We start from the raw sequence: 25777 nt of genomic DNA, 5'->3' as shown, positions 1-25777 counted from the left end.
TCGATTTACCCCCTAGGTGTGATCAGTTTACCTTGGGGTTAAATGTTTACCTTGGGGTAAAATTATCATACCGGGGGGAAATTGAGCCCTATAGGGGTTTATAGTGCCACCATTAAAAACAATCATTGCCACCTCAGTCTTAGCTGTGCTTTCAATGTTATAGGCTAGTAACATTAGCATGCTAAAATGTGCCATGACTAGTGTAGCCACTCCTATAGCCAGTGTGACAGAAAGTAAATGAAAGGACTTCATCAACCAAACAACTCCTGGGTGCATCATATGTCTCAGAGTGATTTAATTGAACCATCTGTGTAGCAGAGGGTGGATTTTCACTTTATCCACAATAATATTCCATCCATTATTGGAGAGCAGCCCTAATAAATCTTTTGAATTATTTTAGTCATTGTACCATCCTGTTATTAAAACCATTAATCATAAAGAGAATTTAATGACACAAAAAGAATCTTCGATATGCATTTAATCACAACATGCATATTAACAAATGACAGCCAGTGTATCTCTTTTAGCTGTGTCATGGTGAGAAAGCCTTCTCTCCAGCTCAGTTGTGTGGTTGTGTACGTGGTGACCTTCTGTTTATACCATGGCCTGGACAAATGCTCATTTAAATTGGCCCAAAGGAGTCGGTTAATTTAGTTTGTACCAGAGGCAAGATGAACAGGCTGGAGCGCTGCAGGGAGGGATGGTTTCATTTCAGAATATCTAATGGCTCTCCAGTATTACACAACCTTTATAGTGAAGAACCCCAACAAGCCATTAGATAACTGGGAGAGCCAGATGAAGCAGTGCAAAAAATATATATAAAATATGTATATATATTGATAGGAAAAGTATGCACAGTACATATATTAAGTCTTGACCTGGCCTGACTCATTATTTCAGGTGACTGAATGTATCTTGTTAAGAATGAGGATTTTTCAGGGGGGATGAAGGTTGCTGCAGCTCTAATGAAGCAGCCTTTAAGAAGCCTCAGTGCCATCGGGATTAGCTGGGATTATTTGCTGAAAACAGCAAACAGGTGAACACTCTTGCACCTTCAGATTTTGAATTTTACAGACTAATGTAATGATATTACTGGGAAAAAGTTTCAAATTTAGTTCATAATGAATGTCAACCTCCCGTTATAACAGATATGCATTTGATGGCTGGCAAGGTGCCCTGGTATAAGCAGGTAACCGACTGTAAATTGTATGTTTAATAATGGATTCAGCAGATGTGATAACAACAGTTTTATCCATTCAAATCAAACATGCAACTCAGTGGGTATTATCTGTAATGTCTCCTTTCATTTCCAGCAAATGTCAAAGGAAATACATCATGTGTGACACCTTAATGGTCGAAACAGACGTGTAACAATATAAGTTGTGTTTGTTTTTATATGTTTTGGTTTCCAAAGGAAACTTCACTTGTAAAAATATGCAAAAGATAAATATCTTTTGTTGTTTTCTGTGGTTTTGGGGCTTTACATTTCACAAATAGTGGTTTTTAAATTTAATTAGTCAACAAAATATTGTTAAATACTGGATGAAAAGTGGAAAGAAATATGCTCACAATTCCAGTATGTGAATCCACTGCGTCTGTAAATATTTCATAGCTGCAAGGCAATTTTCATAATTTTACATTAATATGTTCTGGTTGTGTCTGAACTGATGGAATGTAAAGTCTGCCCCACATTTTCAGTGCTTGTTTAAATTACAGTCGTTTTCTGACAAATCTCTTTCTGTCTCTCTCTCCCTCTTCAATGGACAGTTTTGCATAAACCCAGATGCCTCCCCTCCCTCTTGACGAGCGCATAGTGGTCATTCAGCGCCCTAAAAACGTATCCCTGTGCGAGAGTTCCCCACAAACCATCCCACAGCATTCCTCTCAAATATCAGCCTCTTCTAATGGACGAATCGCCCACCCTACTCATCTCCACCCTTCACAGTCACATTTCTATTCACCAGCCTGTAAATCTCTGACTCTGGAATGCAAACGCAGATCTTCCCGTGTGCAGAAATCCAAGAACGACCAGCCTGTTCTACCAGCGGGGGTGAGACACATCCCTAGCCACTGCCATAGCAATGGCACAGTAACACTCAGCCCACGGCTTCCCTCCCACACACATACTATTGATATCAGGGTGACTGTGGACAAAAGAGGACGAGGAGGAGGAATCAGCAACTCGTTAGGCCGCAGCGGTAGTGTAAAAGGTGGCAGAGGGAAATGTGTTTCTTCACAGTTTGACCAAGGACAATGTGAGCGAAAAAGTGGAACCACAGAGAGGCCAGGTGGAGCAGAAAACAAATCACAGCGAGGTCGCCATAGTCAGCTGTCAACTTCCCCTGGAGGGGTCCTGCAGTTCGTCCCCGCTCAGACACAGCAGTATAAGTTCAGGAGTGAAAAGGAGAAGGAAAACGGTAGGTTTCCTCAAAGAAGCGACCAACAATTTCCTTCTCTAGGTCACAAGAAAAATTCCAAACTGGGAACTGTTCAACAAAGCCATAATAGTCCTAGTCAACCCTACCACCATAACTCCGTCCCTGTGCCCCATGCTGCCATCCTGAACTCCAACTATCCCACATCCCCTCCCTCCCAACCCACCAATGTCCCAATATTGTTTCAGCAACTCAGCCAGCCCCACCTATCCCGCTCCAAGGATCACCGTCCCCACATTCTTCATGGTCTGCCCCTCTCCCCGTGCTCCTCCCATGCCGGAGGGTTCCCCAGCCCGGACCACACCTGCACCATTGACTGCACCCACCCATTCAGTTGCGGCTGCTGGAGGTTGGTAAGATGCAGAGGGTGTAAGGCAAACTCTGCTAACTGCCAAGGAGGGGGAGGAAGCTCTTCAACCTCATTTTCCTGTGCTCACAATGTTGGAGCAGTGAAGAGAGGAGGCAAAGACATGGGTCTTAGAAATCTGGGTGGGTGTCTCTCCACTGCCTCGACCTCCAACACCTCCTCTTCAAACAGCACTGTGTCGGACTGCCGAGCAAGCCTGTTCAAACCCCTCCGCTGTGCCTCCTGCTCTGGTGAGGCCAGAAACTTTGAGAGTCCTGCTATCCTTCGCAAAAAACTGGTAGGGGGATGCCTGCCATGCACCCCTCTGTCCTCCTCAGCCCCTCTGCGGGCAATACAGAGTTGTGTCACGGGTTGCAACCCCAAAGCCTCTCAAACAGGTAGTTCCACCTGCAGTTACTGCAGCAGTGACCCCATAGTGGTCACATTCAACCCTCGTCGAGGAAAACCCCCGGGAAGAGGCATCGGTGCGGCACATCCGATGGGTAGGTTCCAAGCCGATGATGATGACTACAGCGTGCGTACTATCTGGCCTGAAGAACTGGCCAAGAAGATGACCCATTCTAAAGCCCAAAATAACCAATGTGCTGGAATGGGAGCAGGAGTAGCGAAGACCTGTGCAAGTCAGGCCCAAAATGGCAGTAATGGAACGGGCCTTGTCCTCCTGGACTGTCAAAACCTCCAAGAATATGGGCAGTCTGAGCATACAGACCACGCTGGCCGTCGGCGGCTTCAGCAGGGAAGAATGGCTGCCCTTGATTTTATGGGCCGCAGGTCAGGATCTGGCTATGACGAAGGCTGGAACTCACTGCAGAGACTTTTGAATAAAGCAGAAGATGGAGGAATGGACAATGGTCTGGAGCAAGAGGGAGATGCAGCATATCCTCGTTCCCCTTCTCCCCGCTCTGTCTCCCCGCCTTCTCCTGTGTCCTTTTCGCCTCCAACGTCTTCCCCGAACACACTCATCAAACCACAACCCTGGCAGAGAGACAGGGAGGGAGGACACTCTCTGCCGACAGCTCAGTCCCTTCACCTAGCCCTGAACTCCCTGAACAGAGACCAAGATGAAGAGAACAGCAGAAGTAAGAATCTCTTAAAATTCACCTGTGCAAGTGGTAAAAAAAAAACCCACAGGGAAACAATGTCTGCAGACTGTAAAATCCTAAAGCTGGGTCATATTGGGTTGAAGGCTGTTTAGCATTATTGTTCCATCAAAGAATCCCTGTTAGTTTCAACTTTATCCTGAGCCAATTCCCCGAAACTTCTTTTTTTGTTTTCTTTTTGACAAATGTACACACTTTGGCGCTCACTTGGGTCTCAACAAGTTGTTTCAGGTTTAGCTGAAGGCTACAAAATAAGCAAAAGTCTTCATTGACACATGTTTTATAGCAAGCAAATATTGCTAAATAGCTTCCAGACTAATATGACTTGGTGTGATTTAGTGATTTTAATAAAGGTTTAGCTAGGCCCGATTCTGTCCTCTATATACCTTTTCCAGTATCCTTCCTGTCTTTTCATGTTCTTTAGCTAAACCTTCTCTCTGTCTTGTCTTCTTCCAGTGCACCTTTCTCTGCCACTCTCTTCGTCACTCCCGGCATGTCTGTCTGATGAGAGTTTGATGACTCCTGACGCGGAGAACGCTGTGGTCAGTCCCATCCTGCCCTTCCTGTTTCTGGGGAACGAGAGAGACGCTCAAGACCTGGACCTGCTGGTGCGCCTCAATATCGGCTACGTGGTGAACGTGACCACTCACCTTCCCCTCTACCACGTCAACTCTGGACTGCGCTACAAAAGGCTGCCAGCCACCGACAACAGCAAGCAAAACCTTCGACAGTACTTTGAGGAGGTTTTTGAATTCATTGGTGAGTCCCATCTGCTGATATATTCTTATACATCGACACTTAGAAGAGACCTACTGTGAATTCACATATTTGGGTACATAGTTGGCTCGGTGTTTATTGTTGAAGACGAAATTTACATACTCTCCACACCGAAAACATTGGTGATATGTTTCCCTGTTTTTTCATGGGCCAATAACTTGTAAAAGATCAATTTTTAAAGATGTACTTTTATCCATATTGTTGCAAGTTCCTTCTGGTGGTGGAGTAGAAGGAACTCTGTGTTTCTTTTGGAATCAAGATGATGTTTATTGACTGCTGCTTACTTTGTGTCAGAGGATATTTGTCATAAAGTTGAGCAATTCTAAACTTGTCTCTGTAGTGTAGCTGTGTTCTTATAGAGTCTGTTACGCACAGTGGGCAAAGCCTGGTCTCATTCACAAATAACTGTAGCTGTCAGTTTCCTAGATTTGTTTTAATCCATATATGTCAATGCAGTGTTAGTAACACATTATAGTAATGTGATTGTTTTTCAGTAATGATTTGGGATTACAAATTGAAATTCAGTAATTGCAATACAGTAAGTTAAGTTGCTTTGACATTTTGAGTGTCGGCTTGTTTACTGTTGTGTCTGGAGTTTAATGAAGAGTTGATATAAATCTTCTGTGCACTTGGTGCAGAGAGCAGTCCAGGAAATGTGGCACAGCAGCAGGAAGTGTGGGGAGGGGGCTCAACTCTACCAAAAGAGGAGAAATGCGACATTCCGTAACTCCACAGTGTATTTCGATGTTTGTGTCTGCTTGATGTTTGCTGGAGCTTTTCACACACAAGGTTTTGTGTCTACATTCAGGAATCAGCTGGTTCGTTCTCAGATTTGATACCTTGTTCACAGGCCTTTACAAAATGTATGTTATTTGTCAGTTCTAATGACTGGGATGCTGTTTTATATTCAGAGCTGCTCACAGCTCGCCAGCCTGCAACATTTTTCACTGCCTGAATACACCCATCGCTCATCTGTGTTGTTGTTCTCTTCCACAGAGGAGGCATATCAGAGTGGACAGGGAGTGTTGGTGCACTGCCAGGCTGGCGTCTCTCGTTCTGCAACCATTGTCATCGCCTACCTTATGAAGCACACCCTCATGACAATGACAGATGCCTACAAATACGTGCGGAGCCGTCGCCCCGTGGTGTCCCCGAATCTGAACTTCATGGGCCAGCTGTTGGAGTTCGAGAGGGACCTCAATTCTGGGGTGACCCCTCGCATCCTGATGCCTAAACTGAGCGGTGTGGAGACGCAGGTGTGAGACAAGGATAAGGGTTAGGAGCACATGTGGATGCCGCTGATGACAGATTATGGTGGCATGAGAGAAAGAGAGTGGCACATTGGAGAGAGAAATGGTACAACTGGAAAATGTTGGCGCGTTGTGCACTTTTAACGCGGTGAAACATAAGACTGGATGCTTGTTTTGTTAAAGTCGTAACTCTTCATCATTTAGTATACTGTTTATGTGCCAATATTTTGTATAGATCCAACATCACTCTCAGATATCTGTTTTTCTCTGATGCCTCTTCCTTTGTGTTCCCATCACTTACATTCCCACAGAGAAACAGTTGCCATCAAGAACAAATGCATGCAGGAAGTGAACACATACTGTACAAGGAAAGCTGCTAATGACTAACTTCAGCCACTCAGATATCTCCATCACATGTAGCAACACACGGGCCACTACGATGCACTATATTCCCTGTGCATTTCCTTCATTTGTCACAGGGAGGACAATTTGTTACGCAGACCTCAGTCACTGTTTTTTGCTCAATATCATCATGACTATTGGTGAATTTCCTTTTTGAAAACTGTGCAATTTAGTAGCATGGACCTAGTAGGGATGTGAGTAGCATTTACATGGGAAACGTATTGCAAAAGAGACAAACAGCTCATTGGAATGTCTTAGTTTATTTCAGTGAAAGAGCCATTGTATAAGCAAAGAAAAAGTACTCTCATGAGTGAGTAGCTCACAGGTTAATACACTGATACAAGCTCAACTAAGACATATTAAGAGCTGATCTGTCTTTTTTTTTTTACAGTGTATTTCAGCATAGGTGTGTGTCAGCAGGTATTGTCCTGCTATTATAATGTGCTTTAAGACAACAGACCTTCTCCAACTGTGCACTATTTCTTCCAAGGTTAGTCATTTTTAAGTTGTAAAAAAAAGTTAATTAATGCATGAAACCAGAGCCTGTTATGTTGCACAGAGAGATATTGCTTCAAATCTCAATACAGCACATGGTAGTTTGGTTTATTGGAAGAAAAAAAGTAAAGCATCCTTCTCAACCTGACTGGAACAAAGAGCCAAACTTTTCATTTTGTGTTGTGGTGAAAAACTGTGTGAAACTACAAGCTTGTACTTTTTAAACTTTCAATTTCTGGTCATTACTGGCATGTATTGTTTTTACAAATTTATTTTTTACACAATCTTACCATGGATTCCCTTGAAGCCAAATCTAATTTATATATTATTTGAATTCCTTTGTGAAACAACAGCTGTTCTTTTGCCTTATCGTCCTCACTCAAGTTCTTAATTGTCTCCCTCTTGACTATGCATTATATATTTTGCATTTGTTTGAAGGCTTTAGTTTAATTACAGAAGTTTTCTGGAATCACTGTGAACTTTTCCTCTGTATTGTTAAGGTTTAAGATCTCTTCCTTATACATTAAATAAGAGTTATAGGCCATGAAAAATGGGACTTTTCTGATTCTGACAAATACAATTATAATCATGATTTACGAAGCCTGTGCACATTAACTTCTGTTCTCCTCTGATCTGGGCTGACAATGATATGATACAATCTGCAGTATGTCCACCTTTGACTTGCAGGATGTTGAAAGTACCTTAGCTTCCATATAATATCATTCATTTTAAAGAAAAGAAGAGTTTTCTAATCTGTTTGCTAAGAATGGAAGTCATTTTGCACATTTTCTGCCACAAACATTTTGTGATGGCATGCTGTTAATATATGCAATGATGTGAACATTTGCAAAAAGAAAATAATTTTGCTGAGCATTACTTAAAAAATTTAATCTTATATGACCTAGGTGTAAAGACAGATTTGTGATTGACCTTGTTCTCTAGGTCCTGTAAAAAACTTGAAGTAAATGTCTGTGCAGACTGACCGAGACACACCCACTCTGAAAGTCCAGGGCTTTCTCTCCAGCTAGAACACAGCTATTATTGATTATATAGATTTTATATAGATTCAAAAGTGTGACCCTACAGACTCAAACGAATCCAAACTAGAGTGTGACAGAATATAAATGTTACTCCTGAGTTAAGAGTTCACAAACTTTAGTTTTCTTTTATTATTGTATTATTGGAACTTACAATGAAGTACGAGGGCCATTTTGAAGGACAAAAATCCTGAGATTTTGAGAATACTTTTATTATATTACGAGAATAAAAATGTAATTCAGTGAGAAAATTCTTATTATATTATGAGGACAAAGAAAAAAAAGGAAATAAGCTGCAAGGAGAACTTGTACTTGCCAGAGTTCCACTTCCACTTCCACTCAAGTCTTAATGGGCAGTCTCATTAATTCTAGAGAAAACGTCTTTGGACAACACCCAGATGTAACCAACGATATCCAATCTTGTGTGCTTCTCTCTTCACAATAGACACAATTTCTTACACAATCTTTTCAAAGTCCTGATATTTATGATAATGTGGTGTTGATCATTCAAAGATTAAATATTTTCTCATTTGTAAAACATATACTGAAGTATAACTTAACAAGATGCTCCACATTCCTCATTTTAAAGCAGGCAACAGCCTGATCTTCTGATATTCCTCCTCTAAAATGACACAAAGCTTAACATTGTTACTTAATTCTCACAATAGTACCATTTTTATTCTCATAATATTGTAATCCTATTCTCATAAGGTTGTGATTATATTCTTGTAGCATTAAAACTTTATTTTCAAGGTTTTCTTCCCCTTTAATTGTCTTGCCCCAGTTGCCCTTTTCCCATATTTAATCTTTCGATTGAAAAAATGGAAATTTTCTCTAAAACCAAAATGCCTTCAGTTTAGCCTTGTGTAATTTGGTCCTTTGGTGTAATACGACTTTGTGAAATGATGCTGACTTTTGCTTGTTGGATTTATTTTCTGGCGAAGTGACTTTGATATAGGCCATATATTTTTCTACAGTCAAACATCCTCATCATGTTGGGTATATACGCACATATATATCTGTGTATTTGCCATTTTTTACATGAATCTTTCTTTTATATTTAAACAGAACAACATCTTCCTCCTCCGCACTGACAGTGTGGATCCTCTGCTGTGTTTTTGAGTTGCAGTATTCCACTTGTTGTCAGACCTCAGTAAAGATGACTCAACCAACCATATTCCTGTTTTTACCTCTCGCCTGCATTACAGCTGGAGAGACATTAAACCAAACAAGCCGCTCACTCGTCCGGTCTCTCCAGCTCAGCTCACAGTGGGCGTAGTGTTAAAACCTTTGAAGAGGGCCTGTTGCCATTGCTTCTTGATTTTTTATTATACTGACTTTATATGCAAAATGGCTGTGGAGGCAGTTTCTTGACTTCCACACTGTATGGACTTGCTATGCAGCCGAGTCGATGCTGACCTCAGATGTTTGTACTCGAGAGACACGTCGAAGGAATACCGAACGTTTTCTCTTTCATTTACATGAACTGAAGGGTCAGTGTCTCTGTGAGTGTCGGTGTGTGTTCCAATCTTTTGTTTGTGTTGAAAAGGGGAACGTCGTTAGTGTGTGTATGATATTTTGAGAACAGTGTATATCCATGCCTATTGCTTATTTGTGGGAACTGAATTATTACTGTTTGTATTTCATTGTTCATTTTTAAACATTGTGTTATTTCCTGCACCAAATACTGAATTAAAGGACTAATAGGGATGATGATGATTATTTCAGAAAAAAGCAGATCACCTCCTCTCTTCTAATGGGGGTAAGAACTCTTCAGGTACGACTATCATAGTAATACTGCGCTGTTTCACCTCCCTATCCAGATACTCATGTTATCTAACCTCTCGCCCGCTCCCTTTTCATAATGGATTGTTTCTCTTGAGCAAATGTAATATTTTCATATTGTAGTAACTGGTTCTTGTATCTAGACAAATGTTTCTAACTTCATGTACTGACTATAATCTTCATAACTCTTTGAGGTGCACTGTGACTAATACAATGCTGCTATATCACAAGGACTTTTATTTTGTACATTGCATTTTCGCGGATGCAAAGTGGTGAGTTGTCACTAAAGGTGACAGATGCAAAGTGGTCTTGAATACAGAATCCCTGCGTACGTTGCTCCACCCAGGCTTCGATGTGCTGCCTCGATGCGGTGTATAAATCTCAGTGACTGTGTGTAACTGTGGGTGTGTAGCAGTTCCTGTTGGTCTTCCTTACGAGCATGATAGCAGGTGCAGAAAGTAAAATGTAGCAGTAAAATGTTTTGAAACCCCATCTCACTGGTCACTGTGTTTAAATAAAACTGTGGTGTTGCTTTTTGTTAATTTTGACAGTTTTTTGTCTTAAGTCTGAGCATGTGAATATTTGACAACGATCTGGATACTATCAAGTTATCAGCACTGTGATCACATGATTTATAAACCATCAAGTTAAAACTGCTACGAATGACATTTCTACAGACATGGACGGTCCCTGGAGGATGAATCCCTCTGAGTCGGGTGACTTTTCCTGTAACACCACCAGATATGTTTTTTTTAAATGAAAAATCTCAATAACTATTGGTAATATAGCCAATAATTTGATTCAGTCATACACAGTCCCAGAGGATGATCCTCTAGCCCCCCATCTGGGTGTCCAATAATCTTTCACCTTCTGCTTTGGTTTATGACCACATACCTACAAAACTAGTGACATTCCTGTGAGCCTCAGCTATACTGAGGTCTTTTTTTAAACCTGCATTACATAGATAATATTCTGTCATGTGAATGTTGCTGTGCATATTAATATTAGTGTGAAACTCTGCAAACTTTAACATACAACCTGCATATGACTCAGTTAAATTATTTTAGCTGATTCTAGATCCAAAGGATGAAACTTCTTGACATGATTGTTTTCTGTTACTGGTTGGACACTCGTCTGAAACATTCAGTTAATTTTCAGTCGCATCTATATACACTGTGTACAGTGGACCTCACAATATAAATCAATGTCAACAACTTGAAAAATACTGTTTGTTGACTGACTGAACAACTTAATGATTATTGCAATATCATGATGCAGACAAAAGTATAAACCCACACACAGAAAAAGGTGAATTAAAGCCCTTTTGTCTTTTAATTTGCATGGAGTTAAACCACTTACATTATGTTCTGTTTAATTTGCTTATTATTAAGTATAATGGGGCTTGTATATTTTAGATCTCAGAACTAAAGATCTCAGACACATGTCCAAAATAACGCTTCTATTAATCATCTTGTTTCACTAAATGATACACAAAAAATAAACTGATCAGAGAATCTGTAGCTATATCAAGTCAGCCAGTGTCAAGATTATTATCTCATTTATACACCGTCCTTCCGAGCATCCAGGGCTTCCTCAATCAAGTTTGTGGTTTAGAACTTAACTCGTTCAGAAGGTTTGGACGACAGCAGCAGCAGCAGCAGCAGCCGCATCGATTACATAGTTACAAGGATGTAGACGACAAGAAAAGTGATATGTGTGAACATTGATCACCGGTTCACATGTGACTATTCTTCGTTGGCATGACGTCAAACTTGTGTCCAGGCAGAACAGTTGTGCAACACACAGACGCACTACTGGCTGCATGAGGAGGCTGGAAAAGAACAGTTTCCTCTTGAGTTCACACGTGTTCTTTCGCTTCCATTTCTGACATGTCTGATTATTAGCAGCAGCTCTGATTACTAAGCTGCTTCCAGTGTTGACTGACGATTTCCCATGAAGTGATTTTATTGCTGTGTTGTCATCTCTTCTGTTGTTTATAGGTGAATATAATAATGTTACCTAAATAGCATTGATGGCTGGATTGTGAATTTGTTCTCCATGTTCATTTCTAGAAAACACATTGGAACTGGCTCTTTTAATAAAAAAAATAATAAAAAAAACTGAGATATAATATCTGTTGTTTCCATTTGTGATTTCTTGTCCGTGATAGGCTGACGCTCACTCAGCCAACTGATCACCAGCTCCCTCTGAATGAAATCACAAGTGTGTGTTTGGAAAGTATTGAGCAGAGTCTTCGCCGTCGATACAAACAGCCAATTGCGATTGATGATTCAGACGATCACCCCACCCAGATCTGCTTCGCTCATCGTTACATAAGAGCTGGTTTGGATTTCACAGCTGCGTGGTGGGAGCACCCGGGGGCTGATCGATCAGAGAAAGGTTAGAACAAACTCAGTATGTGCCTGGTAATAACTGGGTATAAACAGCTTGAGCGAGGTGGGCCAGTGCTGTACTGACTGTGGCTACAAGGTTTGTATTCCACAATGACTCCTCAGAGGATTACCTGAAAACCAGAGCTTTTTACTTGGGTCCTTCACCAACGCCCTTTTCAAAGTTTCATGGATTAGTTTGGGATAATCCTGCTAACTAACAAACAAACGCAGAGGAAATCAGAACCTCCTTGACGGAGCCAATATGTCATACATATTTATAAAGAGAGCTAACGACAAAGGTTTTTTTTGATTCACTTAAGTAAAACACTATGATCCTTAATGTTTCTATGTAACATCTGCTGTCACTCCTCATACAGTATCTGGTGTAGATCATTGTTACACTGAATTGGACTTGTGAATGAAAAAATATCCACTCACTTAACAATCAGGATGCAGGCATCAGTTATTGCAGCATGATTGCCTGTAACACCAAAGGTAAAAGACTTATTATGGTGAATGTATTATTTTAATTATACTTTTATAGCAACTCTATTGAAAAAGCCTGTGATCTTCAGATATTAAGATACAAACATGACGTTTGCTGCTGAGCTGGAAACACACCTAGTGTTTCAGTGTCTATTCACCATCGAGTCCCATCATGGAATCAATGGCTCAAATGGTTTAAAATCAAACTCTTTTACCAACATTGTTTCGATATTTATCGATTTCAAGCTCGAGGCAGTGAATTGCATCAACTGCTGCACGGAGAGTTTTAAATGAAACTGCAGTTTGCTTGAGAGGCCAATGATTATCTGACAGACTGGTGCAAGACACGAAGATAACAAGTCGGGTGTCATTGTGACTTTTATCCATTTTTGGAGAAAATCAAACTGTCTAGAGACTAAACTCTGCCAGATTTTATTAGATGTGAATCTGTGTCTGTGTATGTGGCTAAAAAAGTAAAAGAAATCGGCAGAGAGGACTGAGCTGTTTCTCCAGGAGGCCCCACTGTGCCACAGTGGTAATTAGGTCCAGCTTACTTAAGGACTACTCATTAAGTTCTGAGAGTTAATTAATTGTAATATTTATAGTTTAATACATAATTTAACACACAAATGAGTTAATAATTGAAATTCAATCTTTGCTTGTTCTTTGCTTGCTATATTACCAGATTTAAGTATTTATTTTAGAAGGGCATTTAAAGTTAACTAATCTGATTAGTACTTATTATAAATAATTGTTCACTTATTTTGCGTGTGCATTGCCTTGAACTTTTAACTCATTATGTCAGTGTATTAATAAATGACTCGCTGCACCCAGACTAATTACAAACAGAGTATGACCTGCAGAGATGAAAGAGGAGCTCCCAGGGACCGGCTGGTGAGCGTTTCCCACTCGGCCTTTGCTGTCATGTACTGGTTTGTACCTGCTGTCACTGTTTTTCAGCGTCTGTGCCAGGACATGGCCAAAAAAAAAAAAGAACCAGTCCACGAGAATTAAAACTGGTTCTTAAAATGACATGCAATGCTGCCAAGTCCCTGCTGGATTAAGACGTGGGCTCACACCTCAGATGTGTCAAACCAGTTTGGATTTTGCTCAGCAGAAAAAGACATGACACAAACTTTTCCTTAATACCAGTGACAGGCCCACAATTCAAAAGTCAAACCTGTGATTAATGTTTATAGATAGATACACACCTATTAGGCTCCCTAGGTCTGCTGGTCAAGGTTCAGGTTAAAGAATAAAAGTGAAAAAGACTTTGCAGTACTGGCTCCTCTGCTATATACAGACTTCCACAGAATATTGCATCAGCCAACTGCTGATTCTTTTAAATCTTAAAATGTACTTTTACAGATGGGCTTTTTTATACTGATGGATTTTTCTTCTGTTGTGAGAGGTTTTTTTTAAATATTTTTAACTTTGTGTGTTCATGTATATGTACACATGCAGAGTCATATATGTGTTTTATCAATTATGCATGTTTTTATTGCACGTGGTTCATTATTTACCCCTCTTCTAATCACATAGACCTTTTAGTGTTGCATGTTTTTTATTATTATCATTGACTGCAAGACATTTTTAATTGGCTTTTAATGTATTTGTCAGCAACTACTACCTCAATGAAGGGTCATCCACTGATGTAGTAACAGAAAAGGAAATCTTTGAACACATTTCTTATCATCTATAGTGATTCGTCTTCAGTAGTTTCATAAATGTGAGAAAAATCCTTTTTAAGAGTAAGTTGTGAAATATTTGTGTAGCCATTTACACACATGTGATCATATTAAGCCAGTTTAAACCTGTTTTATATCTGTTAGTGTAAAGGTTTATTATTTGTTCATTAGTTTCATGAGTTTAAAAGCTTCCATTAACTGTCATGTTTTATTCTCTGATGTTTTTGTATACAAAGTTTATATCAAAATTTTGGAGGATTTTATAAATATGTAAAGAAGCTGGGTGTTCACAGATCTTCTGACTGGTTAATTTATGAGGAGACTGGTTATGAGTTATCTTTACACATCACTATGATGCAACCAAACCTGCCAGCATCATCCAGCAGATGGAGTCCTTCAACTGCAGCCACCAGTCGTCATCACAGGGTTTAGCTGCAGGTCCTGACAGAAAAGTTAGTAATGTCTACAATTTAATAGCAGAAACAAAAAAGTTAATTATTTTCTGTCTGGTTGTTACAACACACTGCACAACTATAGAAGAGTGGACATCTCTCAGCAATTTATATGTAAATTCAAAAGATCAAAATAAGTTTCAAGATGCAATTTGAAGAAATAAATCTTTGACAGGGACAATAATGTATAAAGTTTTCATCCCTAGTATATTTATACAAACATTAGAAATATGTGCTCAACACAGAAAATAACCAACTGGGGACAGTCCAGCTAAATAAACAGACAAGATACATAAATATAATTGGAAACAGTACATGCATATATTATGTCAAAACAATGACGTATAAAGGAGACATAAAGAAGAGGAGATACAAGAAATAAAAGGTAGAAACAGTTTTTCTCATTGAAAAGTTGTTTTTCTTTACTATTTCACATAAAACTCCTGTGAAATTGACCATGCATAATCATGCGGTTTGGAATGAATTCAGTGATTTGAATCTCATTTTTAATTGTGCAAAAACGTTTTTCCAGCCATATTAAACACTATGATTACAAATGTTTCATTTGAGTTTATTCCCCCGGGAGCCAGAGACTTTTTACGGCAAGCACGAAGGACAATTTAGTAGGAAAGCGAAGCTGCTTCCTCGCCTGCAGAGATGGTAAAACTACAAGATAAGTCCCCGCCGTAAAAAGGGAAACGAGAAATAGCAGCGCAGCGCCGAGGACTCACTAGCTTAGCAAAACATGGCGTCGGGCATTTCTCCTGACTCCAGTTGCTTGTTGACTGTCTCTTCTCGTTCAGCACGATGGCGGAGCATGCCTGTGGTTTAATAATAATCCTAATCTTTATTTATGAACAGGTAAACACACACAAACAGCTGCTGTTGCGTTCGTCGTGTCGGTGCAGCTCTTCCCACCACTGAGTGTCTGATCACTACAGCCAGTCACATATTACAAAGTATTCATATAATAAAAGGAATACGATTATTTTTTTATCTGTAGCACATTTATATATTTATTTATATTCACATTTAACTACCAGCAGAAAAGTCTCAGTTTTAAGTTGTGATGCAAACCTCTAAACCAGACTGCAGCAGTCCCCATAGCAACAGAGGAGAGGGTGGGCATCACTACAGCCACAGAGAAGAATGATGAATCAGGAGATCACAGCCCAAGCTTCATATCGTCTTCCATACTAAAACCAAAACCATAAATCACATAGACCACCCTGCTTTCTTTGTCACAAACCTGAGAGATTCCATTTGGCCCTGATTCCCCTAACAGGAGATAATGGTACAACCCACCCCATAAGATAACCACCACCAAAGGCTTCCCCTCCCTCCATCTGGCAACTACCACTCGCCACAGATGGGGGTGATCCTCTCCATCCACCACAAGCCTAGTGCTCATTGTAGCAGAATCCCAGTGCACTGGACTGTACAGAGCAGGGTACCATCCAGGCTGTTGTCTGTGAGGGGTGGGGTCCGGCTACACCGATACCACCAAACATTAGCTCACAGACTGACACGGGAGAGGCAAAAAAAGGGGAGAGAAAAAAGAGAGAGAGAAGAGGGGGGAAGATTGCACCTGAAGAGGAATATAATACGGGTAAGGAGAAAAGGGGGTGGATGGATTGAGAAAGGAAAAGACAATTGGGAAAGATCCAGAATGGTTCGAATAGATCTGCTCCTTCTCTGCTTTTTTTTTAACCTGTTCTCTTGATTTTCTTTTCGTCTGTGGCAATTTTTATTCCAGCTATATGCAGATTTATTCATGATTTCACGAATGTCTGTGCGGCTGCAGCGCTTATTTCTCTCTACATTTGATATCTCTGTGGTGATTCTCGCTCGTGGAGGGAGACTCTGTGGGCCACGGTGGATGAATCTGATCATTTGGCCCAGATCACATTGTTTTTTAAGGGGAGGGGGGGGGGGGGATCAGCTGTTGTGACCATACTGTATATGATGACATAATGTAGTGGCTGTGGCAATTCTATGATACAATAGTGACTGATATTTATACTTGGTTATTGGCGACTGACTGGCTTCTTGCTTGTAAACATGTAAACGAGTAATAAAATGCAGTGACTTTTGAGCTGTTAGCTTTCATCACAGAATAATAATGCTACATCCATGTGTTTGTCTTAGAACTCCAGGTTCACACATATTGTTCATTTTATTAGCCACCTATAGAAATATCTTTTAAAAAGCTAATTTGGTAATCAGTGCATGGGTGCATGAATACAAAAAAACATTTTTAAACAGATTTTAACCTAGATACATGCATTTTCCATTCATTTTTAGTTTTAGAAATATGTTTCTATGGCAAAAAAAGTAGAGTAATTATCCCTGGGGGATAGGACTATAAGGAATCATAGTCAGCTAACATGAAGTATAATTATTGTAATTAATCAAATTAGTTAATGAGATTGTATGTGGTTCAAATCAATTACTATTGCTGTGTTTGTGGCCAGGATGAAAGGAGACACCCCAGTGCACAGCAGCATGAGCGTCGGCCAAGCCAGGAAACTGGTGGAGCAACTGAAGATTGAGGCTAGTTTCTGCAGAATAAAGGTAAGACGAGTTCAACTCCTCCGATTCAGATGTAAGTCACGACACTGCAACACTGGAAAACATACTGTACATGTGATACTGAAGTAAAAACAGGAAAACAGTCATACGAATGTATGCACACGTAATTCCATTTAACTATAGTAACCTCAAAAGCTGTCTTTGTGCAGCAGATCCACCAAGGTCCGACAGCTCCCTTATGAAAGTACATTTAATTAACTAGATTCAGATTTATATTTGGATCTGCACCATTTTCACACTCTTTTTCCTTTTCATCAAAATTTTATTATTTTCTAAGAAAAAATTAAAAAAATAAAAGCATCCCATCTCACAATGTCAAAGATAGATAGTTTTTAAAACTGCATCTGCCACCTGTTCTGGATCCACACCACATTTTAATGGAATCCTCTTTGGGTTTCCACACCCCTCCACAAAATTGCATGGAAATCGGTTGAGTACTTTTTGTGTCATCCTGCTTAAGATAACAAACGCAGATGAAAACACAACCTCTGCGGATGTGACTACAAAATGCCAGTTACCATTAGAGGAGAAAAACTGAAATAACATTGGAATTTGAAACCTAAATATTGAATCAATAAAGACAGCGTTACCTAGACCGAATCTAGATTCTAGATGAAAAGTCTCAAGAAAAGGGTTCCCACTGGAGTGTTTCCAAACAGTACTGGTTTCTATCATGTTTCAAGTGGCATCACAAACACATTGCAGAGGCACCTTTCTTCTTCAAAAAGAACTGTACATCAGCAGAAAAGTTAAGCACAGGAGAAATCTTTTACTTCTATGCTTTTAAAGACCATTTTAAACTCTCGTCGCTACATTTTACTTTTCTGATTTGCAGGGAAACAATTTAGGGCAAGAAAAACCTGAAGCTGTGTTCCGACACATGAAGTTTCCTTTAGTCAGAGGCTCAGAATAAAGAACTTCCTTCTATTAATTACAAGCCTGCTTTGAGTCACGTACCACTCTGAAACTTATATGTGAAATAAAACCGGCAGCTTGCAAGTGTTCGGACATGTTATTCTTGTTGTTATTGACTTCAATGTTTATGTTTGTCCTTGTGTTTTGCTAAATTCATTGCTGTATGATGATGTGTGCAGCATTTATAGTTATATGTCCACATACACAAATTCACAGCTTTTGTAGAGAAGCATTTGATCCAGTTTGATTTACAGTGAATCCTTCAGTTTTAATTGCAATCTTTTCTTTGAACCCATGTCTCTTAAACACTTAAATGTTTAGACTTAGACTTCAAACTCATGTGTGTTTGCGAGGGCTCTTAAAAAGATTTGTATGGAGTATTGTTAGGACTAGAGTGTACAGTATGTAGTGATATATTGGGTCATCATCATATAGTTAGAAATACACTAATTTAATCAATTTGTCACTAGAAGAAGAGCTCATACCTCTACCAAGCCCCAACAGTCCCCTTATGAAACAAGATTTAAATGCACTAGTTGTAGATTTTTATTCGGATATACTCATAAAAATCAGTCTCCTAAATATGTTTGATATTTTTCATCCGTATCCATGATATATTTTCTCAGAAAATTGAATTGGTTCTTCCCTGACTCATACCACATCCTTCCACCAAGAGTTGTGGTAATCTGTCCGGTAGTTGTTGTTATTTTGCTGACAAACAAACCAACCTACCAACGCACAGTAGTGAAACATAGCCTGCCTGGTGGAGGTAAAAATCTCTCTGATAATTCTTGAATAAGAATTTGATTTCTTCCATGTCTCTGAATGCATCTCAGCCTCTGACTACAGAAAAATGAATTTACTCGATCGACTTGGAATTGTATGTCATCTACTGTCATCATGTTCCCGAACTGCTCTCAACCTGATGCCCCTCCCCCCCAGGTGTCAAAGGCCGCAGCCGATCTGATGGCGTACTGCGACGCACACGCCTGCGACGACCCACTGATCACCCCTGTGCCCACCTCAGAGAACCCCTACAGGGAGAAGAAGTTCTTCTGTGCTCTGCTTTGAGACAAATCAGGGATTGTTGTGATTTAAAAAAAAAGTGCAACTGTACAGTATGTACAGTACATTATCAACTACATGTCTTGAAGTGAATTCTTTAACTAACAAAAATGTGAAAGAACAAAAAATAACAGAGATTTAACACATTGAATCAATAAAGAGAGAGCGTTACCTCTATCTACTAGACCTGAAAACAAGACCAGAAGTCTAAAGAAAGGACGTTTTACATGCAAACATCACCTGGTTGAAAACATGGACATCTCATGCTCATTCACATCACAGGAAACTGTCACACAGAACAACAGGGGCTCCACACACACACTCATATGGATTCTGCAGCTTTTGAAACATTCGTCTGAGGCGTTCAATTCCCACAATCAGTCTATTATGGGCAATGGTGGTGCTATGTGTCTCAGATGTTGCCCTGATTGGTCAGGACTGACAGTTCTCCCCCATGTAAACGGTGCGTACATCTGGCAACTAAGAAAAAGATGTCCCATCATTAAGTTATTATTTGGTGTGAACACAACCATTTTCTGTCAGAATGGAAACACTTGTTTTACACATAGAAGTCCTGATACTGAATGTTCTTCCATAAATATTTAGATTGCCCTTCAGAGCTGCATCCCATCCCATGTTAATATATTTTGTATTCTCCCATCTTCTTTTTGGCAGTTCCTTGTTATCTACCAAGGACAACTATTTATAAGTGGATTATTATCATTAGAATCAAATCATGTCACGGTTTTATTAAGATTTTAGCATTGTGCTCATTTCTATACTGTTGCTATGGTGTGAATGTGGTAGTGTGTGTGTGTGTGTGTGTGTGTGTGTGCGCGCGCGAATAGGTGCTACTGTAAAACCTAAAACAATTCTTTGCATCTGATCCATGATATCAATGTTTTAAAGTTCAACCGCAACCTGACCCAAACATATATATAAAATATCACACATTCCAGGGTTTGTGGTCATTTAATATACAATATAAGCCATTGAAGCAGAATTAGCTTATGTGTCGTTCACATCAAAAATGTTCAAAAAATCATACAGCAGTTATATTGTACTTGTCATCATTTGATCAGGTCTGAGAGTGAACAACTATAATGTCTCTGCACATTCATGTGAAATGAGGGGTAATGAGAGTGAACTGGGAATTTACATTATAATTAGAGGTTTAACTTTCTCCATCAATAGAACATGCCACTGTTTTGTTGTTCATTCAGATCCACACATGAGGAAACTGCTCTTCTTTAATAAAGCATTGTAGACATGATGAAACTTTATGGGGCGACCTGCTCTGGTCAAATGTATTTTTAAAAAGTCTTGCAAAGATCAAATTTGGAGCTTTGGTGAAAAAGTAACAATGGAACGAGCATTGAAATAAAAACTTCCCATCATCAATTGTTTTCTCTCATCTGTGACTTTATTCGAGATAAAATATAAAAACTGAGTTTTCACAGTGAAATGCAAACACATCAGCCAGTGTTTTAACAAGGAGCCGCTACACAACGGGTACATCTTCATTTAGCTGGTGACTGCAAGCATTCATTTACGTGAGTGGAACGTTATGGGACACATGCACTACTGTCGATGTTATAGTTCATCTACTCAACTGTGTAAACTAGCATGCATTAAATTAAGGCATCTTGAGTGTGCAAATACATGAAGTTAATATCAAGCTCAGCTATGAAGATCTGAGTAATAAAATACAAAGCCTGGGTGGGATTTTTAGCTTTTACCACACACACACACAGTGGGTGTGTCATGCCTCAATTTTCTTAGGTTTTTGATTTATATGCCACGGTCGGGTTCTGCAGGGGCTTCTAACACATTCCTTTGTAAAAGTACAGAATATTAGCATCCATAAAGAGACCAACAGGGCCCTGATCATGCCATAGATATTGGTCTTGATTAGGATCAGTCACAACCCAGTCACCATTTAATCACACCAACCGGCCGCAACTCATTTGCTTTGAACCCTGCACCTAAGGCAACTACTTTGTCGACTACAGGCAAACAAATTGCAGTATTGTCTAGCTAATCTAGTAACAAACTTGTATGCTCGTTAAGAGAAGGCTGATGTTTCAATGGTAAAAGACTTAGACACCTGTTTGACAGTGTTATGAGTTTGGCCATTGGCATTTTTATTCATACACATTTCAATCTACAGGGTGAAACAAGCTTTTAGCAGACCCCACAGGGGAATCCAGCCATTTCGCTCCTTTAGTTGCAGGATCAACAGTTAAAATGGCAAAGGGTTTGTACTATAATATTAAAAGTATGTCTGCATCTATGCAAAATCTAGTATCATTTGCATTTTTAGGGTTATTTCTTGTCTCACATCAAATGCAAAACACTCCAAGCTGACAATCCACCTGCTCGCAAAATCCTTTAAACATTGTTGGATTAACATCAAACTGTGAAACACGCTTTTTTTAAATGACAGCTTTGAACTTTCTAACGAGTTTTAAAAAGTGGGGCAAAAAGGCCAAGATTTGAAGAAGAAAGATTAGTCTTCATTAGCAGACATTTTGACATGAGATACCAGTAATAATGGACAGTCTGCAGGTTTCTAGTCCAGAGCTACACGACAAAGACCACGAGAAGCGCATGTGTGAGTTATTTTAGGGGGATGTAGGATTTCCGAAATGTGGCAACTTTTCATTAGAATTTAAAAACAAGCCAACTTCCATAAACGTAAGTGTGTCGTGCCCATTCATATCTGCTGTGCATTTGGATTGAATAGAGCCCATGAAAGAGGTAATATACAGTTTGAACTAGAGTAGTAGAAAACAATGATTGAGCAGTTTATAGGAAGGCATCACACCATTCTTTCAGACAGCTAAAGCAGTCATTTTGTTGTTTGGAATTTGCCAAGCAAGTGTCCTTCAGCCAATCCCGGAAAAGCTCCTCATCTTTCTTAAGCACTAGAAACTGGCCGAGGACAACATACGCCTGTGGACATAAAAGTAGAGACATTGGAAAAAAAAATTAAAACAGCTATACAAAAGTTACAGGACTTAACACATCAAATGTTGTCGAAGTTCAACTGCATTGATGACAGCATGAATGAATGGTTGGTATGTGGAAACAGGATGGGCTTGGAATTAACAGTAGGAGAACAGGTTTTCTATGATGAACATGATCAATGGTTGCTTCCAAAAAATATTGCTCGGCTAACTGCTCCACTGTCGTAAAAAACGCGTTGAGCCTTCAGAAACTAACAGAGCTGGTGTTTCTGACGGCGAAACAAGGAAAAGCCCTACATTATATTTGGATGTAGTCTTAATGATGCAAGGTAGCAATTTTTTTCAATACGTTTTTGACAAATAACTTACAATAATATCTGCCACAGATTAAAACACTGAAGTCTATCTGTTGAACTCATGTACTTGTCAATGCTCACTAGGGGTGCAACAATTTATCAACGTCGTCAACAAAAACAGTCGAAGACGAATTTAATCGTCGATGATTCGTTGGTTATGTCATAGTGTGTGTTTTTCGTGTCGTGCAGCTGAACTAAACGCCGTTTTTCCGGAGGTGCGGAAAGAAGTAGCTGAGGAGTGAGCCATCTCGCTTCCTTCCTATCTCTGAAAGTCGCGCATGTCCAATAGCGACAAAACATGGACCAATGGCGGTGTCAGTTGCAACAGCATCGCGTACCAGGAAGTCCAAAGTTTGGTTGAACCTCACATAGCCCGAAAAAAAACTGCCTGCAATGTTTGTACGGTGGACCTGCTCTCCATGGACCAGGACACAAGCATTTGAGGAGGAGGCACGTCGACATCGTAACGTCGACGATGCGGACTTGCCTCGGTAAGATGTTAATATAAACATATTAATCTGTGTTGTTTGTTTACCTGTCCTTGGTTTTAAATGGACAAAAACTTGATTTCTTTGCTTTTGTGTCAACAGTACCCCATTATGCAGCAAAGTTTATTTAAAGACACTTTTTTTAATGAAGTATCGATCTTATTTGTAGGCCTGTCGCGATATGCAATAAATCAATTAATTGCGCGATAAATTAAAATGAGCGATAATTTTTTGCCGGCTGCAATAAATTCAGGGATTAAAGTTTTCCGTCGCTATGACGGATTTCCGTCAACTCCGCTCGCATAAGGCTAAAAATGAGATCGATGCAGATCCCATCCGGCAGTCGGCCGCGGCTGCCGGTGGACAGACTCTTGTCTCCGCGCTGCCCGCGCGCGTCAGGGCTCCCGTGCAGGTGTGGGAGGATCTCCTCGCGAGCCCTCTCCCAAGCGCTGGCTGGCCCCCGCCGGGCGCATCTCCTCCGTGGTGCGCCACGACGGCTCCGGGTCGGCTTGGAAAGGCTCTGGGCGGGAGGAACGGAGACCACGGCGAGAAAGGTTTCACAAAAGCGTTCGGGGGGACGAAGGCGGGCGGAAGCCTGCCAGCGACAGCCCCAGCCGCGGAGACACGGGGGTCTCCGAGCGGTCTGACACAGGGGTCTCCGCGGAGACACGGGGTCAGAGTCACGAGTCAGAGTGTGTCTGTTTTGTATTTATTTTTATTTATTTAAGTATTGTGTAAACTTTTGTTAACAGTTCATATATTATTCATAGTTTTAAGTTAAAAAGTTTTTGTATTTATTTATATTTATAATCTACTTTAAACAGTTCATATATTTGGCAATAAAAAAGGCTTTCTTAAATGTCTTCCAGATGTCCAGTTCCAGTGTTCTTTAAAAATAAAAGTTTATTGATCTTCGAAAGGGTGTACTTGCATTATTATGCCATTATCATTATATAAGTTGAAAATGGTGTCAAAACGGCAATATTATCGCTTATCGCAATAATTTCTGGGGCAATTAATCGCACAGAAAAATGTGTTATCGTGACAGGCCTACTTATTTGTCTTTATTTTCAGTCATCAAATGCCTTAAACAACCTCAAGCTAAATTTAAAAGCTGTTGGCTAAATAAGAGCAATTGAGAATTGTGTCATTCATTATCCGATTAGTCGTTTCAATAATCGATGACTAATCGACTATCAGAATAGGCGTTAGTTGCAGCCCTAATGCTCACCAACACAAGATAATTGAGCAAACTGTGCTTAGATTTAAGATCTTTACACAAACATTAACACCCCAGTTAAAATGTCCAGTATATCAGACGAGATAAACAGTGCCTGGTCCACGCCTTAAATATTTATTTTGCCTCACCTTGTCAAACCCTTTCTCCTCCAGTCTTGAGCCAAGGACCTGTCCGATGCCGGCCAGAGCCATCACAGTCTTCTCGCCCATGGGCTCGGCCACAAAGTCCTTATGCTTTTGGGATGTCGATGACATGGCTGGTTTTAGGGCTGCTATAGGTCACCTGGAAATCAGCTGTAAGAAAAAGGACAGAAAATGGAAATTAAAATACAAAGATAATCTTGAATTTCCCAAATGATTTATCCCTCTTGGGCAATATGGAGCTATTGGAATAACCTGTTGACTATTCATTTTTTGTGAGGAGAGATTTTCAGTTGGAGAATTTGACGTGTTGATTTGACTAGCAAATTCTTTACATTTAATGAAAAACAACGGATCTACAACATACACAAGGGGAGTTGACACGGATATCGATGTATATCAATCAATATACAGTTGTACTTTAAATCAATATACGCTCAGACTTAGTTGATAGCCAGCAGATAAGTAGTAATACAGGTGCCACTCGAATCCAAAGTTCAACGTGATCACTATGACAAAAGAACTGAAAGTAGAAAACCAGTGGACACAGCAGAACGATGAGTTCATTAAATACACATAATAATAATAATAATGTGTGTCCAGTATCCAGATAGCTCAGTGACCACATTAGATCGACCTGCCTGTGTTTACACTGGGTGACATTAAATAGTTAACATCAACGCGAGGACTGCTTACTGCTGAATTACCCGCGCATTGCATTTCCGTGCTAACAGCGTTAGCACAAGGAGCTAACGTCCACCAGCTGGAGAGCTGCTAGTACCAGGAGCAGCTGCTTGTTAGCTAGGTGCCTTATTTTAAATGTGGTTCAGTTTCCGGACATTAAATGACCCTCACGAGCCTCTTGTCCGAGGCTCAGTCTCTAAAGTCGGAGATAAGAAGTGACCGGGCACATGTTAGGCGCCTTCGAATCAACCGATGTAGCTTCCACGCTAGCGAGCTAACCCTCCGCCACTGCGGCAGAAGCAGTGTGTCGGCTGTTTGTTGTCAACAGTGAACTGATCTCCCCAGGCTGCGTGTCATTACCTTACCTTCTGGTGTCGTGTACAGACGTGCTTCTCTGCGGAGGAGCGGCAGGATGCTTTCTGTTTCTGCACAGCCACCGACGGGGACCACAATGCACCGCGCCTGCCTACGAGCCTGCCAAAAACAGTCCAGCTCTGCGTCCTTACGTCACGTGGTGTTCTTCTTCTCTGATATTTTGCGGCAGTTGTTATCCAGGGTGCTGCATTACTGCCACCCTCAGGCTGTATTCGTTGTCGTAAATTACATTAAACTAAAAAGATACTAGTAAAAGACAAGAGTCAAACTTTCAGAATAATTAGTC

At 40.2% G+C, this 25777-nt stretch overlaps 2 protein-coding genes across 2 annotated transcripts; one reads left to right on the top strand and one right to left on the bottom strand.

Annotated features, from left to right (window-relative positions):
- Positions 1-1783: 1783 nt before the first annotated feature.
- si:dkey-175m17.7 (uncharacterized) lies at positions 1784-19245 on the top strand. Its single transcript, XM_061085344.1, is given in 7 exon segments — positions 1784-3881; positions 4359-4661; positions 5676-5937; positions 12065-12105; positions 13002-13059; positions 17142-17241; positions 19117-19245. Coding segments are annotated over 7 exon segments (2991 nt in total).
- Positions 19246-20640: 1395 nt separating this feature from the next.
- banf1 (BAF nuclear assembly factor 1) lies at positions 20641-25590 on the bottom strand. The gene is made up of 3 exons (XM_061085584.1): positions 25482-25590; positions 24421-24585; positions 20641-22194 (listed from the first exon to the last, which is right to left on the bottom strand). Exons 2-3 carry the CDS (start codon positions 24544-24546, stop codon positions 22048-22050), a joined length of 273 nt encoding a protein of 90 aa, XP_060941567.1. The 5' UTR covers positions 24547-24585; positions 25482-25590; the 3' UTR covers positions 20641-22047.
- Between the last annotated feature and the right edge of the window lie 187 nt (positions 25591-25777).

The sequence above is a fragment of the Limanda limanda genome, chromosome 14, assembly GCF_963576545.1.
Source record: "Limanda limanda chromosome 14, fLimLim1.1, whole genome shotgun sequence".
NCBI lineage: Eukaryota > Metazoa > Chordata > Actinopteri > Pleuronectiformes > Pleuronectidae > Limanda > Limanda limanda.
The sequence above is the reverse complement of the archived record's forward strand: the minus strand, read 5'-3'. Positions and strand labels throughout refer to the sequence as shown.